At 31.8% G+C, this 27622-nt stretch overlaps 1 protein-coding gene across 16 annotated transcripts; it reads left to right on the top strand.

Moving 5' to 3' along the window:
* Positions 1-9: 9 nt before the first annotated feature.
* On the top strand, positions 10-27602 carry LOC6724703 (plasma membrane calcium-transporting ATPase 2). Of its 16 annotated transcripts, none has more exons than XR_005544475.2 (20): positions 277-436; positions 3468-3639; positions 3724-3918; positions 3983-4269; positions 4342-4552; positions 4915-4950; positions 6622-7031; positions 7086-7328; positions 7384-7625; positions 7997-8441; positions 8514-8601; positions 9106-9419; positions 9470-9668; positions 9726-9937; positions 10018-10169; positions 13002-13140; positions 18555-18566; positions 24386-24986; positions 26089-26157; positions 26979-27072. XR_005544475.2 is itself a non-coding variant. In XM_039296213.2 (19 exons), the coding sequence occupies exons 2-19, from the start codon at positions 3483-3485 to the stop codon at positions 27198-27200; spliced, it is 3633 nt and encodes a 1210-aa protein (XP_039152147.1). In that variant the 5' UTR covers positions 278-436; positions 3468-3482; the 3' UTR covers positions 27201-27602. The 16 variants fall into 16 exon arrangements, 10 of the variants coding, with proteins under 10 accessions (XP_039152143.1, XP_039152144.1, XP_039152150.1 ...); XR_006542001.1 differs by lacking the exon at positions 24386-24986 and adding an exon at positions 21112-21844; XR_005544476.2 differs by lacking the exon at positions 26089-26157 and having other exon boundaries at positions 26979-27168.
* The last annotated feature ends 20 nt before the right edge of the window (positions 27603-27622 follow it).

Raw genomic sequence — 27622 nt, 5'->3', positions numbered from 1 at the left:
GATAAGCTGATGCGACAATCAAGACAAACAGCTGGACAGCTATCTTTCAAATACTTTTCTTTAAATAACTGTGGCACTGAGTTTTTGCCGCAGTTCAGTGTAAAGTTATATGCAGGCATTACGGATTTTCTACCTTTTTAACTAAAATTAAAGGTAAAGAGAATTTACTACGAAAACACACGAACATTTTTGCTAGCGCCGCGTAATCAAATAATTTATTGAGAGACTACATGTGAAAATACATCGATATAGAGTCTTACAGTTTTGTGAATACTTCGATGGTAAAAGTTTGATATATCGATATATATTTCCCTGTGGAGAAATAAATACTGCTGAAAAGAAAGGCGTCACAGTGTCAGTAATTTATATTAAATATTTCATTATATATTGCGGCGATTAACTTGAGTCGTGTACAATTAATTCGCCTCCTAATTGTGTACGTATTCCAAAATATACAGTTTTTTAAGAGTTAAAGCAATGGGTACGCAAAAGAATGTTTTGTGGCCAAGAAAAAAAACATGATATCATATTATATTGTATGTTTTCCGAACATACACAGTCTTCGAAATGAAATTAAAGCTGAAAATTACTGACCCAGAGTCAAATCCATATAGTACTAATGTGTACAATTTTCATTTGCTTGAAGGTTCATCACAAGTACGTGTGTATGCATATTTTACTCCATGGCCAATATGGCCAACAACACCATACATACATATGTATATATGTATGTAGTTCTTGTCGTGACATATGACGTAAGATTCCTGTTGGCGAAGAGTGGGTGGGGTGCACTTCGTTTAAACAAGTCACGAATATTTCAATGAATTTGAATTGATGTGTTCATTATCCTTATCCATACACTAAGTATGTTTATGTTTCTATAAGGAAATATAGAATCCAATGGTTTAGGATACATTTCCTGTGCACCTGTTAATTTCCTGTGTGATTATATCAAATAATTCATGTGTACGTACAATGCATGTACTATATATGTAATTTTAACATGTGCAAAAAATAGAGTGAGGCCCAGTTACCGACTAGCTTGTATTTGTTGCAAGAATTTTGGCCAATGGCTCGGAATATTTGTCAAATAGAACTAAAATAGATACATGTAAAATGATTTTCCTGACGTACACACATATGCGTGATTCTATTCTATTTATGGAAAACGTTCACACCTCTTCAATATTAAAAATTTTAGTTTAGTACTAGTACTAGTAGTACTATTAGTACTATTAGTACTACTAGTACTCCCTTTTTACTCGTAAAGTAAAAGGGATTCATTGAAGGTATGTAACAGGCAGAAGAAAGCACATCCGACCATATAAAGTATATTGATTCTTGATCAGCATCAATAGCCGAGTCGATCTGGCCCTGTCCGTCCGTATGATCGTCCAGATCTCAGGAACTATAAAAGCTAGATGGTTGAGGTTAAGTATACAGATTCTAAAGACGCAGAGCAAGTTGGTTGACTCATGTTTATATTTTTAATTTTTTATTATTTTATTTCACACTATCTATCGACACCAAATTTAGGGCTCGCATTTTCGCTAGCTGAGTATAGGATTCTGTCTTTTTTAAGAAGTGAATCGGAAATTTAAAGGATTATACAAATTTGTTAAGATAAATCCCTTCGGAATTTTACTTGCAAGGATATTAGGAACTTTAAAATGGGTTTGTTACGTGAAGGTGAAATCTCCGAATCAGATAAACTTGTTCCACTAAAGAACTCTCAAAACACCGCAATCTTTTGAACCGAGTATCGGATTAAGAATTGAAAGCTTAAACTTACGCATATTAATAAAATAAGATAACGTATGAAACAAGCATTCGTTTATGTTCTTGGTAAATTTTCATTTCTCAAAAGTAAAAATTTTTTTTTTAAATCGATAGAAATTAACAAGTCTAATAATAATATGAAAAATTAGCAAAACATTTTGCAAAAGAGTGCGCGTGGCAGTTTTTCTGGGCGTTAGAGTAGGCGTGCCAACATGGGTCAACAAACTTGCGCTGTATATATGTATGTCTCTGTCAACCTTCTACTTTTAAAGTTCCTGAGATCACGACGTTCATACGGACGGACAGACAGACGGCCATGGCCAGTTTCTGCCAGTTTCTCTGCTATTAATCCTGATCAAGAAAATATATAGTTTAAATGGTTGGAAACGCACAGATCTAGTTTGGTTGGTCTACATAGCTTGACTGTGTAGTCAGGGTTGACTACTAAATCAAACCAATGTGTACATTTCTGGGTAGAGTATGATATACAAATATGAATCATAGATACAACAATTTCTTAGGATATCTGTGTGAGCACAACTATGCTCTGCAAAAGCTTTTACAGAATTCGGTAAAAATTGATTTTTAATAGTATTAGGTCATTGTCTTAATCAGATTGCAAGCTTATCGTTGACAAAAAAGATTATTTAATAACAATTTCCTGGCAAAAAAGGAATCGGATCGATCCACTTTTAGCTAGATATTTATTGCATTATCTTGAACACGGCAAAGCGTCACACACGTTCCTTGTTTGTATGACTAGCCTAAACCTCTTTAAAAACGAAATCTATAATTATTATTTGTAAATGATCAATAACTACGTGCACTTTTAGTACCAAGAATTACATGTCAAAAATTTTCATGTCCGGCTTCTAAAATAAGTCAATTTGAATAAAGATTACATAATCAGCTAATCATAATAATCAACATCAGTCTATGCGCAGATCTGAAAAGCTATTCACAGAAAATTGCACGACATTCTTTTATATTTAGACAACTGATCTACATTTAAAAAAAAAACGACCGAAATTTATATGTTTTATACCCTATCTGCGGCTGGAATTTGCTCCCGAAGGTCCTTCAAATTGTTACGTACTTAGGTACATATACAGTTACGGTTCAAATGAATTTTATGGTCAACGGATTAATTGTCGGTAGATAAATAAAATAACTTTCCATTTAGTACGCAATTTAAGATCAGTGCGATTCATATTGTACTCATATTGTGAGCATGGTCACAAACAAATTCACTGAAGCAAAGATTCCCTGCAATGGGAACACAGTTCTACTTTCTTTTGTCTTCGTGTTCTACTAAATACACATTATTTTCATTACCCTTTAGCACACACAAAAATGGCATGGTAAATGGTATATTTACCATTCGGCGCCTACCGAAGTCACACGATCGCTTATAGAGTAGAGTCGGTGTCTCGGCAGAGCGTTTTACATTTGGCTTGGTTGTCTGGCGGTGTAGTGCTCTCGACGATTTTAATAAATTCAGATTTCAGAGACTCGAAAGAAAAAATATATACTTACGAACATAAATGGTCCATTTGCATATCTCCCTCTCACACCCTTGCGCGTAAACTAACGAAAATATTCCGTGAGAAGTACTTTAAAAAATTGATAAATTATTTGGCCTATTAAGATGTTAGGCTACTGTTGAATTTATACATTTTTAAATACAGATAAGACCATAACAAATGGCCACTATAGATGGAAGACCGGCGCAATATGGTATTTCACTTAAACAGCTGCGTGAGCTCATGGAGCATCGTGGTCGTGAGGGTGTAATGAAGATAGCTGAAAATGGTGGCATTCACGAATTATGTAAAAAGTTATACACATCTCCCAATGAAGGTAAGTTGTTCTCTATGTACAATATTAATATATTTAATTTATATTGAGTTTAATTTTACAATACTTTAATTGAATTACCATAAGGCCTAAGTGGATCGAAGGCTGACGAAGAGCATAGACGTGAAACATTCGGTTCCAATGTTATACCACCGAAGCCACCAAAGACCTTTTTGACTCTAGTCTGGGAGGCTCTTCAAGATGTGACCCTTATTATTTTAGAGGTAGCTGCATTGGTATCGCTTGGTCTATCATTTTATAAACCCGCCGACGAGGATGCGCGTAAGTGGTTTAGTTTTGTGGTCCGTAATACAATATTGTATTTTAATATTGTTTTATTTTAAAGCTGTGTTGCAGGAGGAGGAAGAACACCATGGTTGGATTGAAGGATTGGCCATTCTTATTTCTGTTATTGTCGTAGTTATAGTGACAGCATTTAATGATTACTCTAAAGAAAGACAGTTTCGAGGTCTGCAAAATCGTATAGAGGGTGAGCACAAGTTTTCAGTTATTAGAGGAGGAGAGGTGTGCCAAATATCAGTTGGTGATATTCTTGTTGGCGATATTGCTCAAGTTAAATATGGAGACTTATTGCCGGCTGATGGGTGTCTTATTCAAAGTAACGACTTAAAGGTTAGTTAGGTGAAAACTTAGATAAAGACTATTTTATCAGTAAAGTATTGGTGGTAATTTTTCATTCTGTAGGTGGACGAATCTTCGCTGACTGGCGAGTCTGATCATGTCAAAAAGGGGCCAGATGTCGATCCCATGGTTCTATCCGGCACGCATGTTATGGAAGGAAGCGGCAAAATGGTTGTTACAGCCGTAGGGGTAAACTCACAAGCTGGTATAATTTTTACGCTCCTTGGTGCGGCAGTTGACGAACAGGAAGCGGAAATTAAAAAGATGAAAAAGGGTTAGTACAATTAAAATAATGTAAAATAATAGTTTGTATGATTTTTAACCACGTAAAGGACATAAATAAGATCCTACCAATGTTGTTTTGATACATATATTTGTCGTTAGGATGTATATTATATATTTATTTTTTATTTTCTTTTTTGTTGCTATTTTTTCATATTCCAATTGTTCACATATTCCATATGTGAATTCCATGATGTGAATCGATTGCCCCATCATCTTCCATCAACCCAATCAATCAACCAATCTGTCAACCAACCTACCAAATATAACCTGCAACCAACCACAACACAACCAACAAATGTCTTCAACAAATAAAACCATTAATATATGGTTTTAAAATTTTGTCGATCCCAGAAGCGAAAAGGGCCAACAAGCAAAAGAATCTGACAGGTGAATTTTTGCGTAATACTTGTTTTTATTATTTGCAAACCAACAAACACATATTTTTCGCAAATAATAGTATACTGGCGAAAACACAATAGACACTTATACTCACGACGTTTTGTTATTAATAAGGAGGTTTAAGAGGACTATGATGATGTTTCCATTTTGATATATAAGGGCTTTGTATCTTTTTTCGATGTTCTTTCAAAAATAATTACAATTATTACTTTTATAACAGTATTATAATAGAAACCAGTTTTTGCTGTTTTTTCGAAATCATCACGATCAGCTTAATCAATGCAGTCTATTTCAATATTATCTCCGAAGTGACTTTAGTAACTGGTTTTAAATGATCCTTTGTACAAATTGTCGTTGGCCCCAAATAAAAACTATGACTATCATTTCTTCTTAAAATTCCGTATCATTTTGTAGTAGGAATGTCTTTTCTCAAATAGTGATAACAACTTCTCAGTCATAATAGGAATAATTCTCAAAAGATTAATTTTCAGCTTAGCTAAACTAAGGACAAAACTATCTTCAAATAAAGTTGCCTTTAAATTTAAATATTTATTTCATTGACAAAAATAAATAACCTTATTACAGATAATAATAAAATTCAGAGTCCCATCAGAATATAAATTGTAACTCACTTGGTTAAATTCCAAGTCTTGCCAAACAAGATTTTTAAGGTCTTTTAAAATACATTTTTTTCAGACTTTGTCTGTCTGTAATACAAAGTTATTATAATGACTTTTTTGACTAAAATTTTATGAATTCTTCGATCTTCTTAAAAATCTTTTTGATCTCAACTAGATCTTGTGATGTCTACATGAACATCGAGATTTCCGCATCTAATGACGGTTAAATAAGTTGTGCAAGTTTGTTTTAAAACATTGACACGCCCACAAACCAACAAGTGTTGCCACGTCCTCCCTCTTGGAACGTGTGGTTGAAAGCTATCAAATCTTCAACAACTAGAATTTGCATTGGCTTTTTTCCTATTTAAATTATTATTATTTCTATATTATTTTAATTAGTTGACCTAGAATTATTATATTTTATTTATCACATGGTGGGAAATGTTTCAATGTCGTGTCATAATATCGGAGGGGGAATTAAAATTATAATGTTGGGTTGCTTATTTAACAAAATTAACATTAAAAAGAAAGAACGCCGGCTTAGGAAAGTCAAACCTCATATACCCTTGCAAAAATAAACTTAAAACAAGAATGAATGGGTTTTTTGACTATCATCTGAAAGATAGACGCGCTTCTCAGCTAGATGCCACTTATTTTTTGGCAAATATATAGAATAGGCATGAAAAAAACAAAATAAAATAAGGGTTCAATAGTGTGGGAGTAACAGTTTTTGTCGGGTTGTCGGCATTAGAAAGGGCGTGCCATTGTTCTAAAAACGACTTGAGCAGACAGGAATGTATTTCTTTTCTTTTTTTTTTTATGAATCTTGTATCATAGGGACAAATGGACATTCGAACGAACGGACATAACAATATTTCAAATACATTTAGTTTTGAAAACTTTTGCCTGAAATATCGGCAAATCTAAATAAGGTACTCAAACACAAGGTATCTCATTTTATTTGATTAACTTGTTTAAATAAATACAGCCAGTAATCTTGTATGTGTTTATTGTTTTAAATATTTCTTGTCGTACGTAGGTGAAAACGATGGTCGATCGCAAATAAAGGGGTCCCAAGCGCCATCTCAACGCGAAACAGTCACAAGTGAGATAACCAAATCTGAGTCTGAAGGAAATCATTTGCCGCAATCATCGTCATCAGGAGCGGCTGAGACAGGGCATAAAAAAGAAAAATCTGTGCTTCAAGCTAAACTAACAAAATTAGCTATACAGATTGGATATGCTGGGTCGACTATTGCCGTACTTACAGTTATAATTCTGATCATTCAGTTTTGTATTAAAACGTTCGTTATTGACGAGAAGCCATGGAAAAACACGTATGCCAATAACTTGGTGAAGCATTTGATAATTGGTGTTACAGTATTAGTAGTGGCCGTACCTGAGGGACTTCCATTGGCAGTAACCCTTTCCCTAGCATACTCTGTCAAGGTTAGTTAAATTTATGTAAACGGAACCATGTGATTAATTCCGTTTGTTTAATAGAAAATGATGAAGGACAATAACTTGGTTCGTCATTTGGATGCATGTGAAACCATGGGTAATGCCACTGCCATATGCTCTGATAAGACTGGCACTCTTACGACCAATCGTATGACTGTTGTACAATCCTACATATGTGAAAAATTGTGCAAGGTTTTGCCAACCCTTAGCGATATACCACAACATGTTGGAAATTTAATTACAATGGGAATATCTGTCAACTCGGCTTACACCTCAAATATAATGGTAAATTACATTTCATATCAAGCCTATTTAGCTACAAATATTTCTCCTTTTTAAGGCTGGACACAACCCAGGAGACTTACCAATTCAAGTTGGCAATAAAACGGAGTGTGCTCTTTTGGGATTTGTCCAAGGGTTAGGTGTGAAGTATCAATCTATTCGAGATGAAATTACAGAGGATAAATTTACACGCGTATATACATTTAATTCAGTTCGCAAGAGCATGGGTACTGTGATACCCCGTCCTAACGGAGGATATCGACTGTATACTAAAGGAGCTTCTGAAATTATTATGAAAAAGTTCGTATTATTAGACAGTGGAACAAAGACTTAAGCTACGGAAGGTATAACAACCCATTTGCCTTTCGTTCACTTAGCTCCAGCCCGTGAACCAATTTAAATTTTCATTTCGCCTCTTTAGCAGTAATGAAGTCATTGTATATGCCAACTACGTTTTTAAAAAGCTTCATCAAGGACGCTTTTGATGAAGGTCGTTTTTTTCTGACTGCAGCTAAACGCGAGCTAAGTAATCGAAACTCAAATGGGTTTCAATTAGATTCGATGAATGTTTTCCGCCCCTGAAGACTAAATTGGGCATACTTTTTAGTTTCCTAAAAATCCTGCAGTGTACTCACAAAGCCAACAATTGCAATGCTTTGAAATCATTGCAGGTGTGCTTTTATCTATGGACATGAGGGCACATTGGAGAAGTTTACGAGAGAGATGCAGGAGCGTTTAATACGTGAAGTTATTGAACCAATGGCATGTGACGGTTTGCGGACCATATCTGTAGCATACCGCGATTTTGTGCCTGGTAAAGCCGCAATTAACGAAGTGCATATTGATGGCGAACCTAACTGGGATGATGAGGAAAACATTATGACAAATCTTACATGCCTCTGTGTGGTTGGTATAGAAGATCCTGTTCGTCCCGAAGTACCAGACGCAATTCGAAAGTGTCAACGCGCTGGTATAACCGTTCGGATGGTCACCGGAGACAATATTAATACAGCACGTTCAATTGCCAGCAAATGCGGCATTTTGCGTCCCAATGATGACTTTCTTATTCTGGAAGGCAAAGAGTTTAATAGGCGTATTCGTGATAGCAATGGAGATGTATGTTTTAAGAATACAAATATGACACATATCCTTACATTCTGTATCTTATCATTTTGTATTTATGAACAGATTCAACAACACCTTATTGATAAAGTATGGCCCAAACTGCGGGTTTTAGCACGCTCATCCCCAACGGACAAGTATACTTTAGTAAAAGGTTTGTAATAATTTCCTTTTAATAGAACTTGCTATTCCGCATTAACATATAAAAGAAATCAGGATATTTTGAATGTGTATGTGGGAAAAAAATTCGTTTAGTGAACCGTAAAAAAGAGAACAAACTCATTTGCAACAAATAAATAGTAATTTTAATTAATTGGTAACCTTTAAAAACTATTGAATAAAACATAGGAACTTTTCGTGCGTTTAAAATTTGAAAGATGGACTTCAATGTGAAAGCTATGTGATTTTTTAAAGTTCTATCAGAGTGTTTGATTAACTATCAGATACCCGTTACTCGGATTATGGAAATTCGAACGCGAAATTTCGTCATATTTCTGCGATATCGATAGATATCTACTGATACACTACAAGTAACGGGTATGAAAATGGGACTGGGAGAAGTAAAGGTTTTGTAAAAGTCTTTCTTTAATTTAGTGAACAGCGCTAATCGATCTGAAACGGTTACTTTAATTTTAATACAAAATTTACGTATTTATAGGTATAATTGACAGCACTGTAAGTGAAAACCGAGAAGTTGTTGCTGTAACTGGAGACGGTACAAATGATGGTCCAGCTTTAAAAAAAGCCGATGTAGGATTTGCTATGGGTATAGCCGGAACAGATGTTGCCAAAGAAGCCTCCGATATAATATTAACTGACGATAATTTTAGCAGCATTGTTAAAGCTGTAATGTGGGGACGCAACGTATATGACTCTATAGCTAAGTTTTTGCAGTTTCAGTTAACAGTAAATGTAGTCGCTGTAATTGTTGCATTTATTGGTGCGTGTGCTGTGCAAGATTCACCGCTTAAAGTAAGTTACTGAAAGAAAAAAGGATAAATCTAAAAACAGAAAAATTTCAGGCAGTGCAAATGTTGTGGGTGAACTTAATAATGGATACATTGGCATCACTTGCATTAGCAACTGAGTTTCCTACACCAGATCTATTGCTCCGTAAACCCTATGGCCGTACAAAACCATTAATCTCCCGCACAATGATGAAGAACATATTGGGTCAGGCGCTGTATCAGTTAATAATAATATTCGGACTGTTATTTGTTGGTAAGTTATATTCATAATCAATGCTTTCTTTGTAATAAAAAATGGTTATGCTTAAAGGCGATGTTATACTCGATATTGAATCTGGACGTGGACAAGAACTAAACGCGGGACCAACACAGCACTTTACTATTATCTTTAATACCTTTGTCATGATGACTTTGTTTAATGAAATAAACGCTAGAAAAATTCATGGGCAGCGCAATGTCATTGAAGGCCTACTTACAAATCCCATATTTTACACCATATGGATATTCACTATGATATCACAGGTATGCTATATAATGTTATTCATATACATATATATATATAAATATATATATACATTTAAATTATTTTATCAACATTTAAGGTGCTAATCATCCAATATGGTAAAATGGCTTTCTCGACAAAGGCTTTAACATTAGATCAGTGGCTATGGTGTGTATTTTTTGGAATTGGTACACTTGTCTGGGGACAACTGATAACCTCAGTACCTACAAGAAAATTACCTAAGATATTATCGTGAGTAAATGTTTAACGTTATTACAATTATGTATATATACCATCTTATATATGTTCATTGGCTTAAGATCTTTCAAGTTTGATTGCATAAGTTTTTTGACATTAGTATTTGTAAAATTAATAACTAATTAATGATTTTCCACATTAAAAGCTAGTGCCTGGCTAAGTTAAATTTAAATATGTTTATTGTATTCTTTAATTACTTTCGATTGCTATAGACTTAACACTTATTATCAACTTTTATAAAAAATGCATGTATTTTTTAAAAATATACCTTTCAGTTAAATAAATCAACGTTTATAAGTTTTCCTTTTTTGAATTTACAAATATATGCATATTATCCCTTAAATATATAAAAAAAACAATTTGAAATTGTTAAAGGGTAAGATACAATAAGTTACCTTTAAGTTAATCTACAAGTGGAAGTGATGTTACGTATTTTAAAAAAGTTCTTAAGTACGTAATTTAAAAAATGTTTATTTTGTTAAGTAAATATTAGTTTATGCGGATTTATTTGACGTTTATTTTGACAGTAGAGATAGAGAGAATATAGAATATATTGTATTTTGATCGTTGGTGTTGGTGCTTAATGAATAATTTTCTAATTGTGGGTTTTTTATTACGCTAGATTTTACTAGTAAGCGCTAATATTAAGTTTATTACATATGTCTATTATTTCCAGTTTCCATTTTTAAGCTGGTGAATAAGGAAGTGTAAGGCTATTTTATAATAATCTTTGGAAAAGCCAATGGCATTATGAAAATGCTTTGAGAAAGTTGCATTGTCGCTTGACATGGCTTTCGGCTTTACTTGTCGGCTTGTGGGTGTGGGAATTTAAGATTTTTTGAAGTGTCCCAGGATTTTGAGATTAAAGGTGCTGAATCATGTAGAAGGATATGCGGTCCACAAGTGTAGTGTGGATACCGTATAAGCAAGTTTTAACCCTCTTTTTTTTTTGCCAAATTTCTATCTATGTGCAACAAAATGTCTATCTGCCACTATGTGGCGGTCACCATATTGAAAAATGCGTTGCAGTTCTTTTGAATTTACTACTGTGGTCGATAATAACCGTACGGCAGAGATTAAAGGTCATCAAAGTACCCTTAAAGAAAGATATTTATTTATTTTTTCGCACGGGTCCCACGGTACCTGTACTATGTATACTATGTATGTACTATTGCACTATAGCAGATATTTAATTCTATAGGAGTATCTTTGATCACCGCAAAATAAATATTTGGATGCAGACTTGACCTGAAAGTCCAAAAAAACAAAAAACAATCAATTTTGACAATCCTTCGGTCTTACTAACCTCATGTGTTTTTTTTTAGAAAATGACGTGCACGATCTCCCAAAATTTTATATATATATATGAAAAACAACTGATTTGTTTGGAATTAGAAAATTGTATGATAACAAAATGATAACTAAGCCAGCTATATATATATATATATTTTTTGAGGTGCGAAGTTCCGACTTATTATTATTAACTGAGGGACCAGTAGACGGACGGACACACTTCCATCTTGGCGATGGAAATATCGACATGGCTAGTGATCGGTATCAATAAGATATAATTTACTTTATATGGTTGGATATGTGTCCTTCTATTCCCAGAAGTATGTATCTATTAAGTATTCGTACTTCTATGAATAGTAAAAGGTTTACTAACCTGTAGGTTTATCAGATAGGATAATTATACCTTATAATTATACCTACACGTAGAGTAAAAGAACTAGATTCGTTGAAAAGTATGTAACTTGTAGAAGTAAGCGTTTCCGACACTATAATGCATATATATTTCTGAACAAAACTGCCACAGCCCCACTTGTCTTGCCAATATCTATCTGTAAAAAAAAACACTTAAACATTAAAAACACTTCTTTATTTTAATATGGCTCTGTGGCTGTCCAATTGACTGTTGAATGCGTGCAGTTCTCGTTTCTGAAGAGTGGTTTCTGATCTAAAATGATGGTCCTGATCTGATGATAGTCATTCGTTCATACGGACAGACGGACATGGCCAGATCGACTCGGCTATTGCTACTGATCAAAAATATACATACTTTATATGGTCGGAAACGCTTTTTTCTGCCTGTTAAATACTTTTCAACAAATCGAGTAAAGTAACGTAACGTGTATAATTTGTCAGATCGGACTACTATATCATATAGCTGCCATAAAGCGATCGGTCTGCCATAAAGTGTTAAATTTCTAGTATTTCGGTTACTTATATGGGAACACAAATAATACAAAATACAAAAACCTTAACAAAACAAAAAAGACATTCACATAATGTACAATATATATGTATTATCATAAATGTTTCATTAATAGAAAATATAATACAAAAATAATTGATTAAAGTAAATACCTACAACTTTCGAAACCACTTTAAATTTTACAATTTGAACAATAATAACCGGAGATTCACTCCTTTAAAGTTTGAATTTGTCTGCTGTGAACACAAGCTCGCAACTTTAGTTATATTTTTAGAAAGTACCGTTAGCTTTTCAAAAACAAACGGTTTAATTTTGAATGTATCAGAACGTTACCATGTTGCCACCTATATCGCCGCCACGCCCACACTTCTTAAAATGTTTTGATAGTTTTCGTTTTATTATTTGTCTTGCCTATCTATCGGTATACCAAAACATTTTAGCCGCGCTACTTCCTAAGCCCACAAGCCGCTCAAAACTGTCATGCCAACACGCTTGAATATATTATTTTCTGGCCATAAGGAATCTGATAGTCAAGGAACTCGACTATAGCATTCTCTCTTCGTTCTCTTCTCAAAATAATCTCTTTATTTATTTATATCCTTATATTATAGGTGGGGTCGCGGACATCCAGAGGAGTACACAGATGGTATGAATCTGGGTGAGGAACGCTTTGATTCAATTGATTCTGATAAAAAGCCTAGGGCTGGTCAAATTCTATGGATTCGTGGTCTAACTCGCTTGCAAACACAAGTAAGTGTCAATTCAATAAAAACATTAACTTGTCTTAAAAAACTAGAACTAAACAATAATTACCTAAAAGGATCAAAAATTATGTATCATATTTGTTTAAGTAATGACATTTTTATGTTGTGATATCTTTTCATAAATTCATATTTCTATTCATTAATCACATTTATTTCATTGATATATGATGATATCTAAGATATATATTTAAATATTTAATTATAATAAATATATATATTCAATATATAATATATTATATATATATACCTACCTAATACATATATATTTATAATAAAATCGATAATTAAAATATATCTATTTATATATATATATATAATATACAATTAAATATATATAAATATAATAAAATATATACCTACCTACATATATATATATATATATATATATATATTACGTTATATTATACTATATATAATACATATATGTACATATATACAATTAAATATATATAAATAAATAAATAAAAAAATATATACATTTATATTGTATATATTATATATATTAGATATTATATACTGTATAGTATATATTATATTTTATATTTTATTATATATTTTATATTTTTTATTATATATTATATATATTATATTATATTATATTTTTTATTTTTTATTACATATTATATATATTATATTTTATATATTATATATTATTAATTTTATATATGTATATGTAAATAGGTATATGTATTATATATAGTTTTTATATTAATATATATATATTTATAAAGATTTTTTTTAAATATACATAATACAGTTTTATTTAGACGATGAAAAAAATAGCTCAGTATGACATAGAACATAAGATATATTCACGTATATAATAATATATGTGCTTATAAAACGATTTCATACCAATCATTTTATTTTATATTAAAAATACGTGCGACTTATAATAATTTCGGACATTTTCCAATTTCTCGAACTCGATCGCATGTATGGGGGCTTAAAATTCAGTTTTCGGCCTAAACAATTATATATTTTATAAATGAGTCATTTGATAGTATAATTTACTTGTAACATTGTATTCGTGTCAATATGTATATATTTTTCGAACTTGACATACATTCACGAAAACTAGGAAATTTAAAGCGTTGGAGTATAGATTCACACACCTTAAACAAATTAAAATACTCGGCAAGCCGAGCTCCCATTTATCGTTTTAAAAGGTAGGTAGGCAAAGTAAAAGGCTCTTTAAAACTTCTGCCTACATAACTTTTGTAGATTGATAACTGTTGCGTACTGATTTTAAAAAATAATAACAACGTTGGTGTAAGATACAGACTACAATGATGCCTCTATCTTGGCTCCTCACATTTTTCTAGCTCTCTATCTGTCCTTCTAGTTTTCGTCTACCGACTTTTAATATTTTTTACGTAAATTAGCTTTTTTACTGCCATATTAATGCTCAGAACATTTTAAACTGATTCCGATTTTTAAATGGATAAGAAACAGAAAAGCCCAGAATACAGCGTCCCTGTAATCAGTCGACTTTTTCTCCTGTTTTAGTGTTTTGTAATGTTTTCTTATTGATCATTACTATATTTACTTCAGCAAACTATTTCTGGTTTTATACACTGTATATTAGTTAATACTTGCATATATATATATATATATGCATATATGCATATATATATATATATATATATATATATATTCTACATATTTACCTTAATTTAAATTTAAAGTAACTTATATGTGTCCAGATGTGCTCCCCCATACAATGAAATACTTTTCAATTCCTTTTATATCCTATGACCTATTAAATGTTTGTGTAAATATACTTATTATTAACACTTGGTATTTCCTTTCATTTTTAGTTCTGGATTTTCTTGAGTTTCTTAAAAGCAATCATGTAATTTTAGAAAAAAAAAGTAGTATCTCATTAACTGAATTCTAAATTAACTTTAGTTTTCCGTATTTGGAATACTTTTGCCATGGGTTTCTTTCTTTTCTTTCCTTATAATACTATTCTCTTTCATGGGACTATATTCCCAAATCTATAAGTCTCTTGCATACTTATTTAAAGGTTCTGCTGATCGCTTCCAATTAGAGAACTACGACATTAAATAATTCGGATTATATATTTTAATATTAGGTTCAATGGAATGATTATACATTTTTTTTAAATCTTTTAGAGAATATATTGATTTTAATTTGAAGTTTGCAAGGCAGTGATGGAGACGTTGGAGACATATAAAGTATATATATTCTTGATCAATATCAACAGCCGAGTCAATGCCATGTCCGTTTTTTTAATGCGTTTCTTAAATCACAAAATAGTCTTAGCTTTATATATTCTTCTATATATTGCGGGCAGTATATTAGTAGGATCAGCCTGGATCGGCGCCCTATAAAAATGCCGTAGACAGTCAGAAAAAATTAAATTTCTAGAAGAAATCCTATCTTTGTTTTCGATCCTAATGCATTCGTTTTACACAAGCTTATATTTTCGGTTTAAATTTTATCTAAACTATATCATATGTATGTAGCTGCCATAGGAATTAAATCAGATAATTAGAAAAGAACCCATGGTTTTGTTGTTAATAATTATACATTTCACTTATTCGGTATAACCCAGTTTTTTTTTTTGTTTAATTAACGATACCCTATAAGTATAACTTTCGGCTTGCCGAAGCTGTCGTCTTGTTTTTTAGTAAATTTAGTATTTAAAAGTATATGACGTAAAATAACGCTACAGTTTCCATGTCAGTTACTCAGCGTGGCATATCGATAGAAATTGACAAAAAAATAATAATATAAATATTTTTTCAAATGTGCTGCACTAGCGTTTTTGCAAACCTTAGAGTGTCTTCTGAAACTTAATTGTCCTGCGTCTGGCCTCTAAAATCTGCAGGGTTTCTCTTGATGAATCGTTTTTAGTTTCCAAGTTCACAGTGAATAACGGGCATGGCCGGATCAACTTGGAGTGATCTTGGAATGTGTATACTTTATAACGCTTCTTGCTACCTGTTAAATATTTTTAAACGAATCCAGAATAACATTTTGATCTACACCATTACTCAGCTAAATGAGGTGTGAAGGGGATGGATATAATAAATTGTCCGACTCGAATATTTTCACATGCAGATGGATATGGATATTGATTAGGAAATCAAAATAGTTGCATAAAAGTATATATGCGTATAAAGAAGTTTTTACGCGTCCACATTATTATGAACGACTTCGTTCTATAGGTCGGTGGAAAATTATTTTTAATTTGGCATAGTTAAATTTAAATTAAAATTAAATAAATTTATATAAATATATCGCCAACGGCTATTGAACAGATTCTTGGTCAGAACATATATTTGTAATAAAGGTAACTAGCCGTACGTGTGAACGTCGATATATCGGTTTTATACCAAATATATATCATATCAGTAACGCCTTATTTTTTGGTTTTATTCAAACAAATCGCCACCCCCACAGACTATTCAAAACTGTCTTTCCGAAATATTATCTTCCCTCCTTATTTAAAACTATTTTGTCCTCGTCCACTTTAAGTTTTTGACAAATTTAAATTTTATTGCGTGTCACAGTCTATAAAGTAAAAGAGAGTGAAAAGCCATAAGGGTGGAAAACAGTCGCTTTTCTGCTTGCATATCTAGATCTCACTCGCACTCTCTTTTGTTAGGTAACGGGTGTATACTATCTGTGGACTATGACTATGACATTATTACCAAATTCCAGTTCCTTATCAGTGTCCTTTTTTCTTAGCTGCTTTTTAAGTAAAACGCCTATTAAATATGTGACGGTTTTAGAATGTAAAGTATTTTAAGGACATATTATTAAACAGCAGAACGCTAAGCCAAAAGTGATATGGGTAGGAAGCTAAGTTGCTTATTTATGCACCCGCGGCAGATAAATTTGCACATCTTACTGGGTCCCTTTAGAAGAATGGGTTCCCAACCATATAAGGTTTTTATTATCTTGATCTCAAACACAACCCAAGTCGATCTGGTCTGTCCGTTCTTCCGTATGAACGCTGTGATCTTAGGAACTACAAAAGTTACGCATGGAGATTCTAGTGACGCCTACAGTGTCCAAGCTTGCTTCAGAAAGTTGGCACACACCTCAACTGTCATGCCCACACTTTTGAAAACTGTTTTGATTTTGTTTGATTAGATTATTATGTTATTATGTTATGATGTTTAATAGTAGACAAGACGACCAATTCTATTAATATACCCAACAGATTTTGAAATTTCTAATTCGCACTCCCACAAATGATTAATTGGTACCTGATAGTCGTGAAAGTTGAAAGGCAAGCGTTCTCTCTTGCTTGTTTCATAAAAAGCTGACATAATAGCACTTAGCAACAGTTCTTTCGTTTAAAAATTTTTAAGTCCTCATTTTAAACATATGATTTAAAATAATATCAAGGCGTGAAGCAGTCCGACAGTTTCCCTAAGGAAACTGGTTTACCATGTTTATCACTTTAACTGCTACGTGTTATTGATATTTCGCGTGTTCAATAAAACGTTAAATCAATGATTTTTACTTTAAATTAAATGCAAAATACTGGTGCCTGTTCCAATATTCACTTGGAGATAACTATTTGCGAATTTATTTTCAATTTTTGCTATAATATAATATAATACTTGTTTCACAGTTTTAAATCGCAGTCGATGTCGAAAAAGAATGTCCATGACTCCGGTCACGTGCGAACATACCTATATATTAAATGCTATATTTTATTTAAAAAAAATATTTTTTATTAAAGACAAATTAAACATTATAAAAAGTGAAAAAAATAATAAAAAACAAAGGCCAATTCAATTTCGTGAAAACCTTTTGGAAGGGGAAATTGGAACATGGTGGAAAAGTCTTATTCCATAGTCCTCTTTGCTATTTTATTCACTCACGGTGGAAAACAATTTCTTTAATGCTAATTGCTTAAATATTACTTAATCGTCCGGGGCGTATGTTGTTGGTTTCATGTGTTGATAAATTTTTTTAACTGTGGCTAAATACTTGGAAATAATTATTCATCGCTAATCGCTATTAATCATATAATGATTGATGTCTATCGGAATACTCAACCTCACAACGTTAGTATTTGTAATACCGAATGTAAGAGTTTATGAGCGCATATATATTTGCAAAACAAGAACCACAATCACCATAAACATCATGCAAAAAATGTTACTAAACCATCTAATATAATTTCAATATTTTTCGTCCCTTTAATATAATTATTGCTTATCCATTCCCGATTGATTCAACCTACAACATAAATTATTATAAAAAAAATAATTGGAAAACTATATTAAACATAAAAACAAAAAAATTAATAAACCTGCAAAAATTAACTTATTTTCTTTGTACGTATGACTATCGTCACTCCCATCATTAATTGCAATTGAAAACTCACGTGCAAACTCAACTAACGACCAGATTTCAGTACCGGTAAGAATTGTCTATGATTTTATGTATTGGCAGCTAGACAGTGTTTTGTTATATTAAAAACAAAAATCATCTCTAAATATTATAGTTTTGTTTAAAATTGTTTTTTATTTTGATTGCACCCTGACATCAATGAGAGCTTATTATGTTAATATGTATTTATTGTCATCCATGTCACTGAAAACATGGATTTTATATATACTTAAAGAAAACTGTGGGCTCTTAAATTTTTTTCTTACTGTAAATACATATTTATGTGCTATATAATTTTATTTTAACGGATTTTCACAATTTGTTTTTCTCAGTATGAAAAGAAAGATGTATATACATGTATCTACCATTCTGGAAAGGACACAGTTTCAAAGTGGGCAAAGCTTACTGTATAGTTTCGAGGCTATCAGATCATAAGAGCTAAAAGATCATAATGACCAGATTGACTTGCTGTTTTTTTTTTTTTAATTTTTATTCTCATATATTTCGTTTGCCTATTTAATGAAATTCGAAATATTTTTGACCCCTTAAAGCAAAAGTTACTAACAAATAATGAGATATACCGAGGTGCTATCTAAAATAGTTTGTATTTTCGCAAATTGGTATTTGGTATATTGGTATTGCCAAGGCTGTAAACCCATATTAGTTTGGCTTTGGTTCGGTTTGTTGCTCGAATGTTAACGATTTATGATAGGCTTACGGTGGGTTTGCAAAGCCGAAACGATGTTTCGGTCCGAATCAGGACCGAATTAATTTAGAAAATTAAATTTAGCTTCTTTTATAATTATTCTTTTACATTTGTTTATATTTTCGCCGTCGTCTTCTTGTTCAGACCGTTTTTATGTAGAAATGGGCTTATTGTTTTTACAAACTCGTACACCCCAAGTATTAAACCATTGTCACCGTAATAAAGTATTTAATTTTTTCTGCAACCAACCCGGTTTAAAAAAAGGGACCCGATTCGTTTACAAAATCAGTCGGTGCTCTGTTTAATGGTCTGGTTTGTTTTATAAAAAATTAGAACCACTCCAAACCGAAGAAGTCGAGCGTGTGATTTCGATCTCATGTCTAACAATCTTTCCTTTTTAAAATATGCTAATACCAATATATATAATATATTTTTTACATCTTAAACTATTAAAGATCAAAGTGTTAGTAAGGTTGCTTTTTCTGACGTCAAGCCAACCCAACAAAAAATGTTGTCCGATATGGTACTCATTTTTTTAATACACCCACTTATTTCAGAAGACTTAAAAATCTAGTCCTTGGTTTTGTGAATGTCCCCTTTTAACAGTGTTAGAATTCTCTATTATTTTTTTGTAATCGATTAGTTAGTATAGTCTATAGAGAATCCAAGGGAATTTATGAACATATCAACTATGTAAAATGAAAATTTTATTTCTGACTGGGTTTATGTTATAGGAAGTATGAAGGAATACAAAGAAAAAGTTAAAGCTTTTTACAAAGAAAAAGTTAAAGCTTTTTATTTGTATCTTGTATCTTGATTTTACTATTATTCATTGTAATACTATGAAATACGATAATAAAAATGCCTCTAAGATATTTTTTAACTGTCCTCGTGCACAGATTGAAAAAACACACATATTAAAAGTAATTTCTTAAATCGTGTAAAATTTGTTTGGTTATCGTTATTTTTGGAACAGTTATATAAATTTTGGCTAGTTTAGCAGTTTCAAAATTTTTGGTTATACCAAAAAAAATAATTTATTCATCCCAACAGATCGACAAATACACGACTATTTGCATATTATATACGGGCTGTAAGGTTTTATTAGTCATTAAAAGATGTGGCTAATCGAATTATATCGATTACAAGTTTTATTTCTGCCATTTCGTTCCTGATATCATTTTTGTATTAAGTGCACTATGCAGTTTTGCATGCAAACGGAGTATCCCAACTTACACTTACTCAAGTTTCTACTTCTCTACTTATTCACAAAGTACAAATGTACAGTATTTCTTTTTTTATATAATGGTATTGTTACTATAAACTTAATAAAAATAACTCTGAAATAAGCTAATAAAATTATATTAATGAACAATAACAACGGTTTACAGGTAGCACCAAAATGTATAGTTATATTAAAATTGACTACAATCCTTAAAATATAGTTAAAGGATAGGCATTATATTTGAAAAAATGCGTTAACTTAAAAAGTACATGAAAATCAAAGTATCCAGTTGCCATATATTTTTCACAAGGCGTTGTTATATTCTACCGCTGTTAAGAGTTCTATGTGTATGAGTATATAAATGGTCTTATAAATTAGTGTATCTCTTAACCATATGACAAATAAACAGTAAAATGTTTTATGAATAGGCATAGAGATAATAAATCTATGATCTTTTACACAAATCTTCTTTTTCTACGCATCATACATTCATATTTATGTATATACATATATACCAGTCTATACATTTTACTTGATCATTTTTTATTATTATACAATTATTGATTGATCCGTTTTAAATTTTGATTATCGTTTGTTTCAAAAGTAATTATGAGATATTTGTTATTAATTTTTGTAATTTAAAGCTGGCGGAACCAATACGAGAGACTGAGGTGTAATTGACAGTTGCAATAAAATATCAACAAGCTCTGCATAAATGTAACATTAAAACTAATCAGCAATTATCCTCGCAAGGTCGAACACTGATCTAAGTGTTATGAAATATCTGTTTTACTTTACCTTTTTAAAAAGTAAATTGATTACATTTTCTTATGTTCATTTTATGTTTAAATTTAGACAACAACAAAGTAGAACGTAATGATAAATAACGCAATAGTAAAATTGTATAGGACCTTAAACTCTTGCACCGATAAAATAGTCTCGCAGATAGAATGTGTAACTTTATATTTAGTTACATATAAATTTCTTAAATGTTTGTTCTCTGAAACTGCGTGTAAGTATAATCAATGATTGGAATAAAATAATTGTATTCAAACAAAAAATCAAATAATTTACGGCAACTTCAATTAATAAAAAACATAAATACTTAATATTACTGAAACGTATCAAATGCTAAAACAACTATAATTGCAACAAAAATTAATCAATCGATCACCTCCAATAGATGCTTCAGTTACTAATTTAAACTACAAAATTCAACTACAACAGCAACATCGGGCTAAAAGTGTCTTCTGCTCTGCATCAAGTTCTGTATGCTTACTACCTTTTCTCTGATTTCTACTAAACTTTTTTCTACAACTACAATATATTCAAAACAAAAGCTAATCCAACTCGAAACTTCTAAATGGGCATTCAAACGTACGTAATTAAAATATTCATATTTAATTTACTTTAATTAAAACATTGTTAAAAAGTTCACCATGCACGTCGATAAAAATAAAAACTTTAGCAATAAAAATCGTTAAATAATGAATGAGTGCATATGCCGCTAAGTGTAAAGCTCGCCTAATATATACCTAAGCTTTCCTTTGATGTTTGCGGAACCTTACGCCCAACTATACCAGCACAGAACTAATAACAAATGCTGTTCGAACTTCGCCCTTAAGCCCAGAATGTTTTAATTTGTTCTTAACGTTATTATTATAAAGTAAATGTAAATGTATAAAGTAATGCTGGAATTACAAGAAAAAGATTGAATACCCTTTTAAAGGGCATGTTAAAAAAAGTGGACAATATTTTTGTGGGATTTTTAAAATATTTGTGTAATAATCACAATTTTTCTTAAGTAAGACAATAGACTTGCCTACGTGACGATTTTACATGAAAATCGAAATAGTGTGATATTTATATTTCAGGATATTGAAACGGGTTATATTTCTTTAAAAATATTTAATCGGAACAGATCATTTAAAATTCTCTTTTATTATTACTAAAAATTGGTATGTGTTACCCTTTGGTTTCTACATAAATCTTTGTTATAACATCCGTCTTTTGGTACTTAGCTTTAAATTTTTTTTGTTTATTTAAATTATCATATGTTGTAATAGTCAGCAGACACTAATTATATTTACTATTTCTATTTACAAGGTTAATTGTATATATGTATTCATATTTGTTTTTTTACTATGTATATTGCCGGATACTATTTGCCAGTTTCTGTACTATTTACAAATACTCCTGATGTATTAAAGGAACCGTTACGCAACTAGAGGCGTGCGAGAAAGATGAAAATATGCTAAAAAAAAATAAAAAAATGAAAAGCCAGCGGCGTCGGTACGTTCATATAAACGTCGAGATCTATGGAACTATAAAAGCTATAAAGTTGAGATTAAGCATACAGATTCTACATACAGCGCAAGGTTGTTGACCCATGTTGCCACACAAACCGCCCAAAACTGCAAAGCCCACACTTTTGATAAATGTGTTGATATATTTTCACCTTTTTATTAGTCATACTCTTTTGCAAAATGTTTTCATTTTTCTTTGTTTTATTGTTTGTCTTTTGCCTTTAAGTCTCCCAATATACATCGATATTTGAGAAAAATTTAGCAATTTCGCGTTTCCACTAACTGAGTAACGGGTATCTGATAGTGGGAGAACATGACTATTCTCTCGTTTTTTTATTTTATTTTTCCGATAGATGGTAAATACTTTTTTTGTTAGTTTAAATTCTATAAGTGAGCACGGCACGGATTTAGACGTCTAAATCAATCCATACCTATGGTATATATATATATATATATATATACATATATATCGCTCGAGCGATCGTGAGAAATCTGAAAATCCGTTGCTTTCCAGCTGGCATACCTCTTCTCCATCACACCATTTCCGTCCGTCCGTCCTTTTTTAATTTCTCAGATACCTGTTCCCAAAATGAAAAAAAATTTCCATGTACTAAGATGTAGAAATTTTACGTCTAACGACTTAATTACAACAGCATGCAATAGGATATGTGCCTAAAAAGTTATAAATACAAACAAAAAAAAATTCTAGAAAAATTATTCTTCGGTTAGTTGGATAGGTTTTATACCCGTTTCTTGTAGAGTAAAAGGGTGTACTAGATTCGTCGAGAAGTAAGTAAGAGGAAGCGTTTCCGACTATATATTGATCAGGATCAATAACAACAGAGTCGATATAGCCATGTCCGTCTGTCCGTATGAACGTCGAGATCTCAGGAACTATAAAAACTTGAAAGTTGAGATTCGCAAACAGATTCTAGAGACAAAGACGCAGCGCAAGTTTGTTGACCCATGTTGCCACGCCCACAAACCACCATTTTTCATAATTTTATTAGTCTTGTTAATTATTTTCAATTTTCCAAATACTTTTTGCCACGTTCACTCTAACGTCCTAAAGCCGCCGAACCGGTGACGCCCACACTTTGGAACAATTTTTAAATTTTTTATCATTTTATTCCCCAATATCTACGATATCCGAGAAAAATGATGAAATTTCGCGTTCGCATTCACACTAGCTGAGTAACGGGTATCTGATAGTCGGGGAACTCGACTATAGCATCCTCCCTTGTTTAAATTCGAATCTGTCTCATGTAATAAAATATTATATACGCATGCTAAGAATTTGGTATTTTAATATCTACAGTACACGTATGTATAAAACAACTACCTAACCGGCAATGCAAAGAATTTATATTGCTTAGTTTAAGACTATATAGTTGTATACAAAGCGCTTTACTGACACCCGACAAAAATAATTTGTTTTGTGCTTTATTTTTTATTTATCATTTAAAATTGCTTTTTTTTATAGGAATTTACATACAATATATGCAAAAATACATATGTATATGTTGTAACTGTAATGTTGTTTCGTTCGTTGTTTTCTTTATGCTTATGTTTCCGTTTTTGTTCGTTTTTTGTCTAATTTTGTTTGTTTCAGTTGCGTGTGATTCGTGCTTTCCGCTCGACATTGGAAGACCTAAGTGAGCGCCGATCGATGCACAGCTTACATAGCTTACGCAGTCCCCGTACGGGTATCCCAGTTGCAGTGAGCGGTGGTCACCCGTTGTACAATTTTAATCTACTGAACCCCAATTACATCAAGCACCAGCAACAACAGGAACCAAAACTACCCCCGCAGACTCAACACAACGTGTCAAGTGGCATGCTGTCGCCGGACATATCTTATATTGACGAAGACCCGCAACAGCAACAGCGTACTTTACACAACGGACTAACTTCCCAGCGCTCATCAATGCCCTCAAACTCAAACGCCCCTTCCTCCAGTCAAAGCTTCTCTAAAATCGCACAAACCTTACAACAAAAAATACGTGATAACAACGAAACTAAACATTCCAATGGACAGAATGAGACTCGAATTTAAATGGTTTTAGTGGGTTTTTGCACCAAATATGGTTAAGCCTATAACAATTCCAAATTAGACTGGTTATGCTTCTTAAAGCGCAATCCCAAATGAATGGCCCAGCTCAACATGGCTATTAAAATATTTGCTTTTATCGAAACAGTATGTTAAAACAAAGGTGAATGCGCCATATTTTTTTGATTAAACTTTTAACTCTAAAGAGGCAAACTTAAATTTATTAAGCTCATAAATTCAAATGTGCATGTATAGTAGTAAGCGATTTCGAAAATGTAACATTATTTATATAAATTAGTTTTTTTCCAAAACCTTATAAGAACACCCTATAGAAAGTTAACCAATAGTTCTCTAACTATAATGCCTAACTATTCAATATAAAAAACGTGAGCAAGCATGCATTTTACAAAACTAACTTGTTTTGCAAAAAAAATGTATTACCTCATTTGTATTATTACTAACACAATTTCAGATCTTATGTGTATTTTCTCTGTATTACCGAAGTTTTAATCATATGAACTTCGTTGTTCAGTACATTAACCTACGCTTTCAAATTAACATCACAAAATTCCAATGCCGTTTTTTTCTATATCTAATATATTTACACATTTGTACATTTATACTGAAAATGTCTGTAAACGCGATTTATCGTACGATGCAATCAAATTTATATAATTAAATATTCAAATATGTTGGTCCATCTACTAGGGAAAATCTTGTTTTCACAAATGAGAACATACAAATTAATAAAAAATGCTGTATTTCTATTGATATTCTAATCGCTCGTTTACGTACGTGAGCATACGTAATAAATGGGTAACGGGATGTTAGTGCATCAGAAAATGTTTTATATAATAATTACTTTCTTCAGCATATATAAAACAATTGTCATAATTTCCCGTAACCGACCTGGTGTGTCCTTTCCAGAATTATTATTAGGTAAAAATCTGAATCACATCCTTCACTTTTACTACCACTATTACATAAATAATTGTATTTTGAAAATTTTACGAAAACGTACATTGTTATGATAATTACATATTTTTGTTTTCTTTTAAACACCAAGATCCTAATTAGTTTAACATATATTTATTTGCTTGTAAAGAATTGAAAAATAGTACAGTAAAGCCAAAGTGTTTGTAGTGATCCATTTTATAGCGACAAGATTAATATAAATTTCAACCTTTTTATGACTATTTTACTCTTTCCCACTTATTTTTTGTGTATTACTTTCTATCTCCCTCTCTTTCTCTTCATTCTTAAAGGTAATAGGCGGCGAATTGCAAGAACGCTTGATACCGGTCCCATATAGCAAGAGCAACACTGATCAAGCTGTAAGCCTTAACAATTTTGTTTTATGTTATTTTTACAGTTTTAAAATAAGACGCTTTATTAAGTTCAATCTCGACTAAAGCGTAACTATAAGAATTAACCATAATATACTTGTAGTACGTTTGTCTATTCACTACGAACACAATTTTAATTTTTTTAAATCGTCTGTTTGTCCGTAATAATAAGATAATGAAAGGCAAGGCACAGGCTTAATTAAATATGCCGAATTTTTAACCCACCTAATGGAACTGATACCATATTAATGATAATAAAAGTAAAAGTTCAGAATCCCAATATATATCCAACATATATATGGTTGTATTTTGTTTTTAATTATGATTTAGTTGGTTTTTCTTGCCCACTGGTTTTTGCTTTAAACTTCTATCATGTAGAACAACGATCTACTTAGTTGTTTAATGTGTTTGTTCGTCACCACTTAAATAAAATCAAAAAAAGGTTGTCGCATAATGCATGAATAGTTGGTAAATTGCCGAGATACTGCCGTCCGAATTATCAACAACATAAGCGAAATATTAAAAAGAAAAAAATTGTCCGTCTGAATTAATTGGTATTTGGATATCCCATTATTAGCTTAATATCTAACTTATCATTCATGTGTCGCATCTGCTCGTAGTAAGAATTGTCAAAATAATATTTGTATTTAGTTTGAACTACACATATACATAAATGAAAGTATGTTCAAATGTGCATAATTGGATCTTTAGCTTGACTGATTAAAGATGTTCTTCTTATACTATTGTTTATGTCCCTTTTGTCACTGTTCTCGGTTTTGTTCTTTTCTTTTTGCTAAATATACGCTTAGATACGAGTGGTAAACGCATTCCGCCAGGGTCTGGACGCCCGTTACGGTGATCACACCAACACATCCCTGGCAGAGGTATTGCGTAAGCAGACTTCGTTGAGCAAACGCCTTTCGGAAACGTCTTCCATTGAGTATGCCGATAATATACCTGATGAGCTGACCATACCCGAAATTGATGTCGAACGTCTATCATCCCACAGTCATACTGAAACTGCAGTTTAAAGTTCAGTGGAATCCATATCCATATGAAAACAAACCGCACACATTCTAAGAAATAACAATTCTAAGAAATCCCTAGTACAGCTTAAGTGCTTTAGAATTTTTATAAAAAGGTTTTGTTCAAGATAACAGCAAATGTAGCTGTGAATTGGTTAAAGAGCATTTTGTAATTCAGCAAAAAAAATCCGTAACGAAAACGTAAATTTCCGATATCTTTTGTTAGTATGTGTGCTAACAAAATACAAAAAGTACTTAATATAAATATAACTGTAATGCAAGGGCATACATACATTGATTATAACCACCTTTAACTCGAAATGTAAGCGGATCGGTTTTGTCTCGCACACTGAAGCCATTAATTAATATTTTATCGTATTTAATGTAATAAATGATTAAATGAATAAACATGTTTTTATTTACTTACA

The sequence above is a fragment of the Drosophila simulans genome, chromosome 4 (assembly GCF_016746395.2).
Source record: "Drosophila simulans strain w501 chromosome 4, Prin_Dsim_3.1, whole genome shotgun sequence".
Taxonomy (NCBI): Eukaryota; Metazoa; Arthropoda; class Insecta; order Diptera; family Drosophilidae; genus Drosophila; species Drosophila simulans.
Note: the sequence above shows the minus strand (reverse complement) of the source record. Positions and strands in the feature narration are given on the sequence as shown.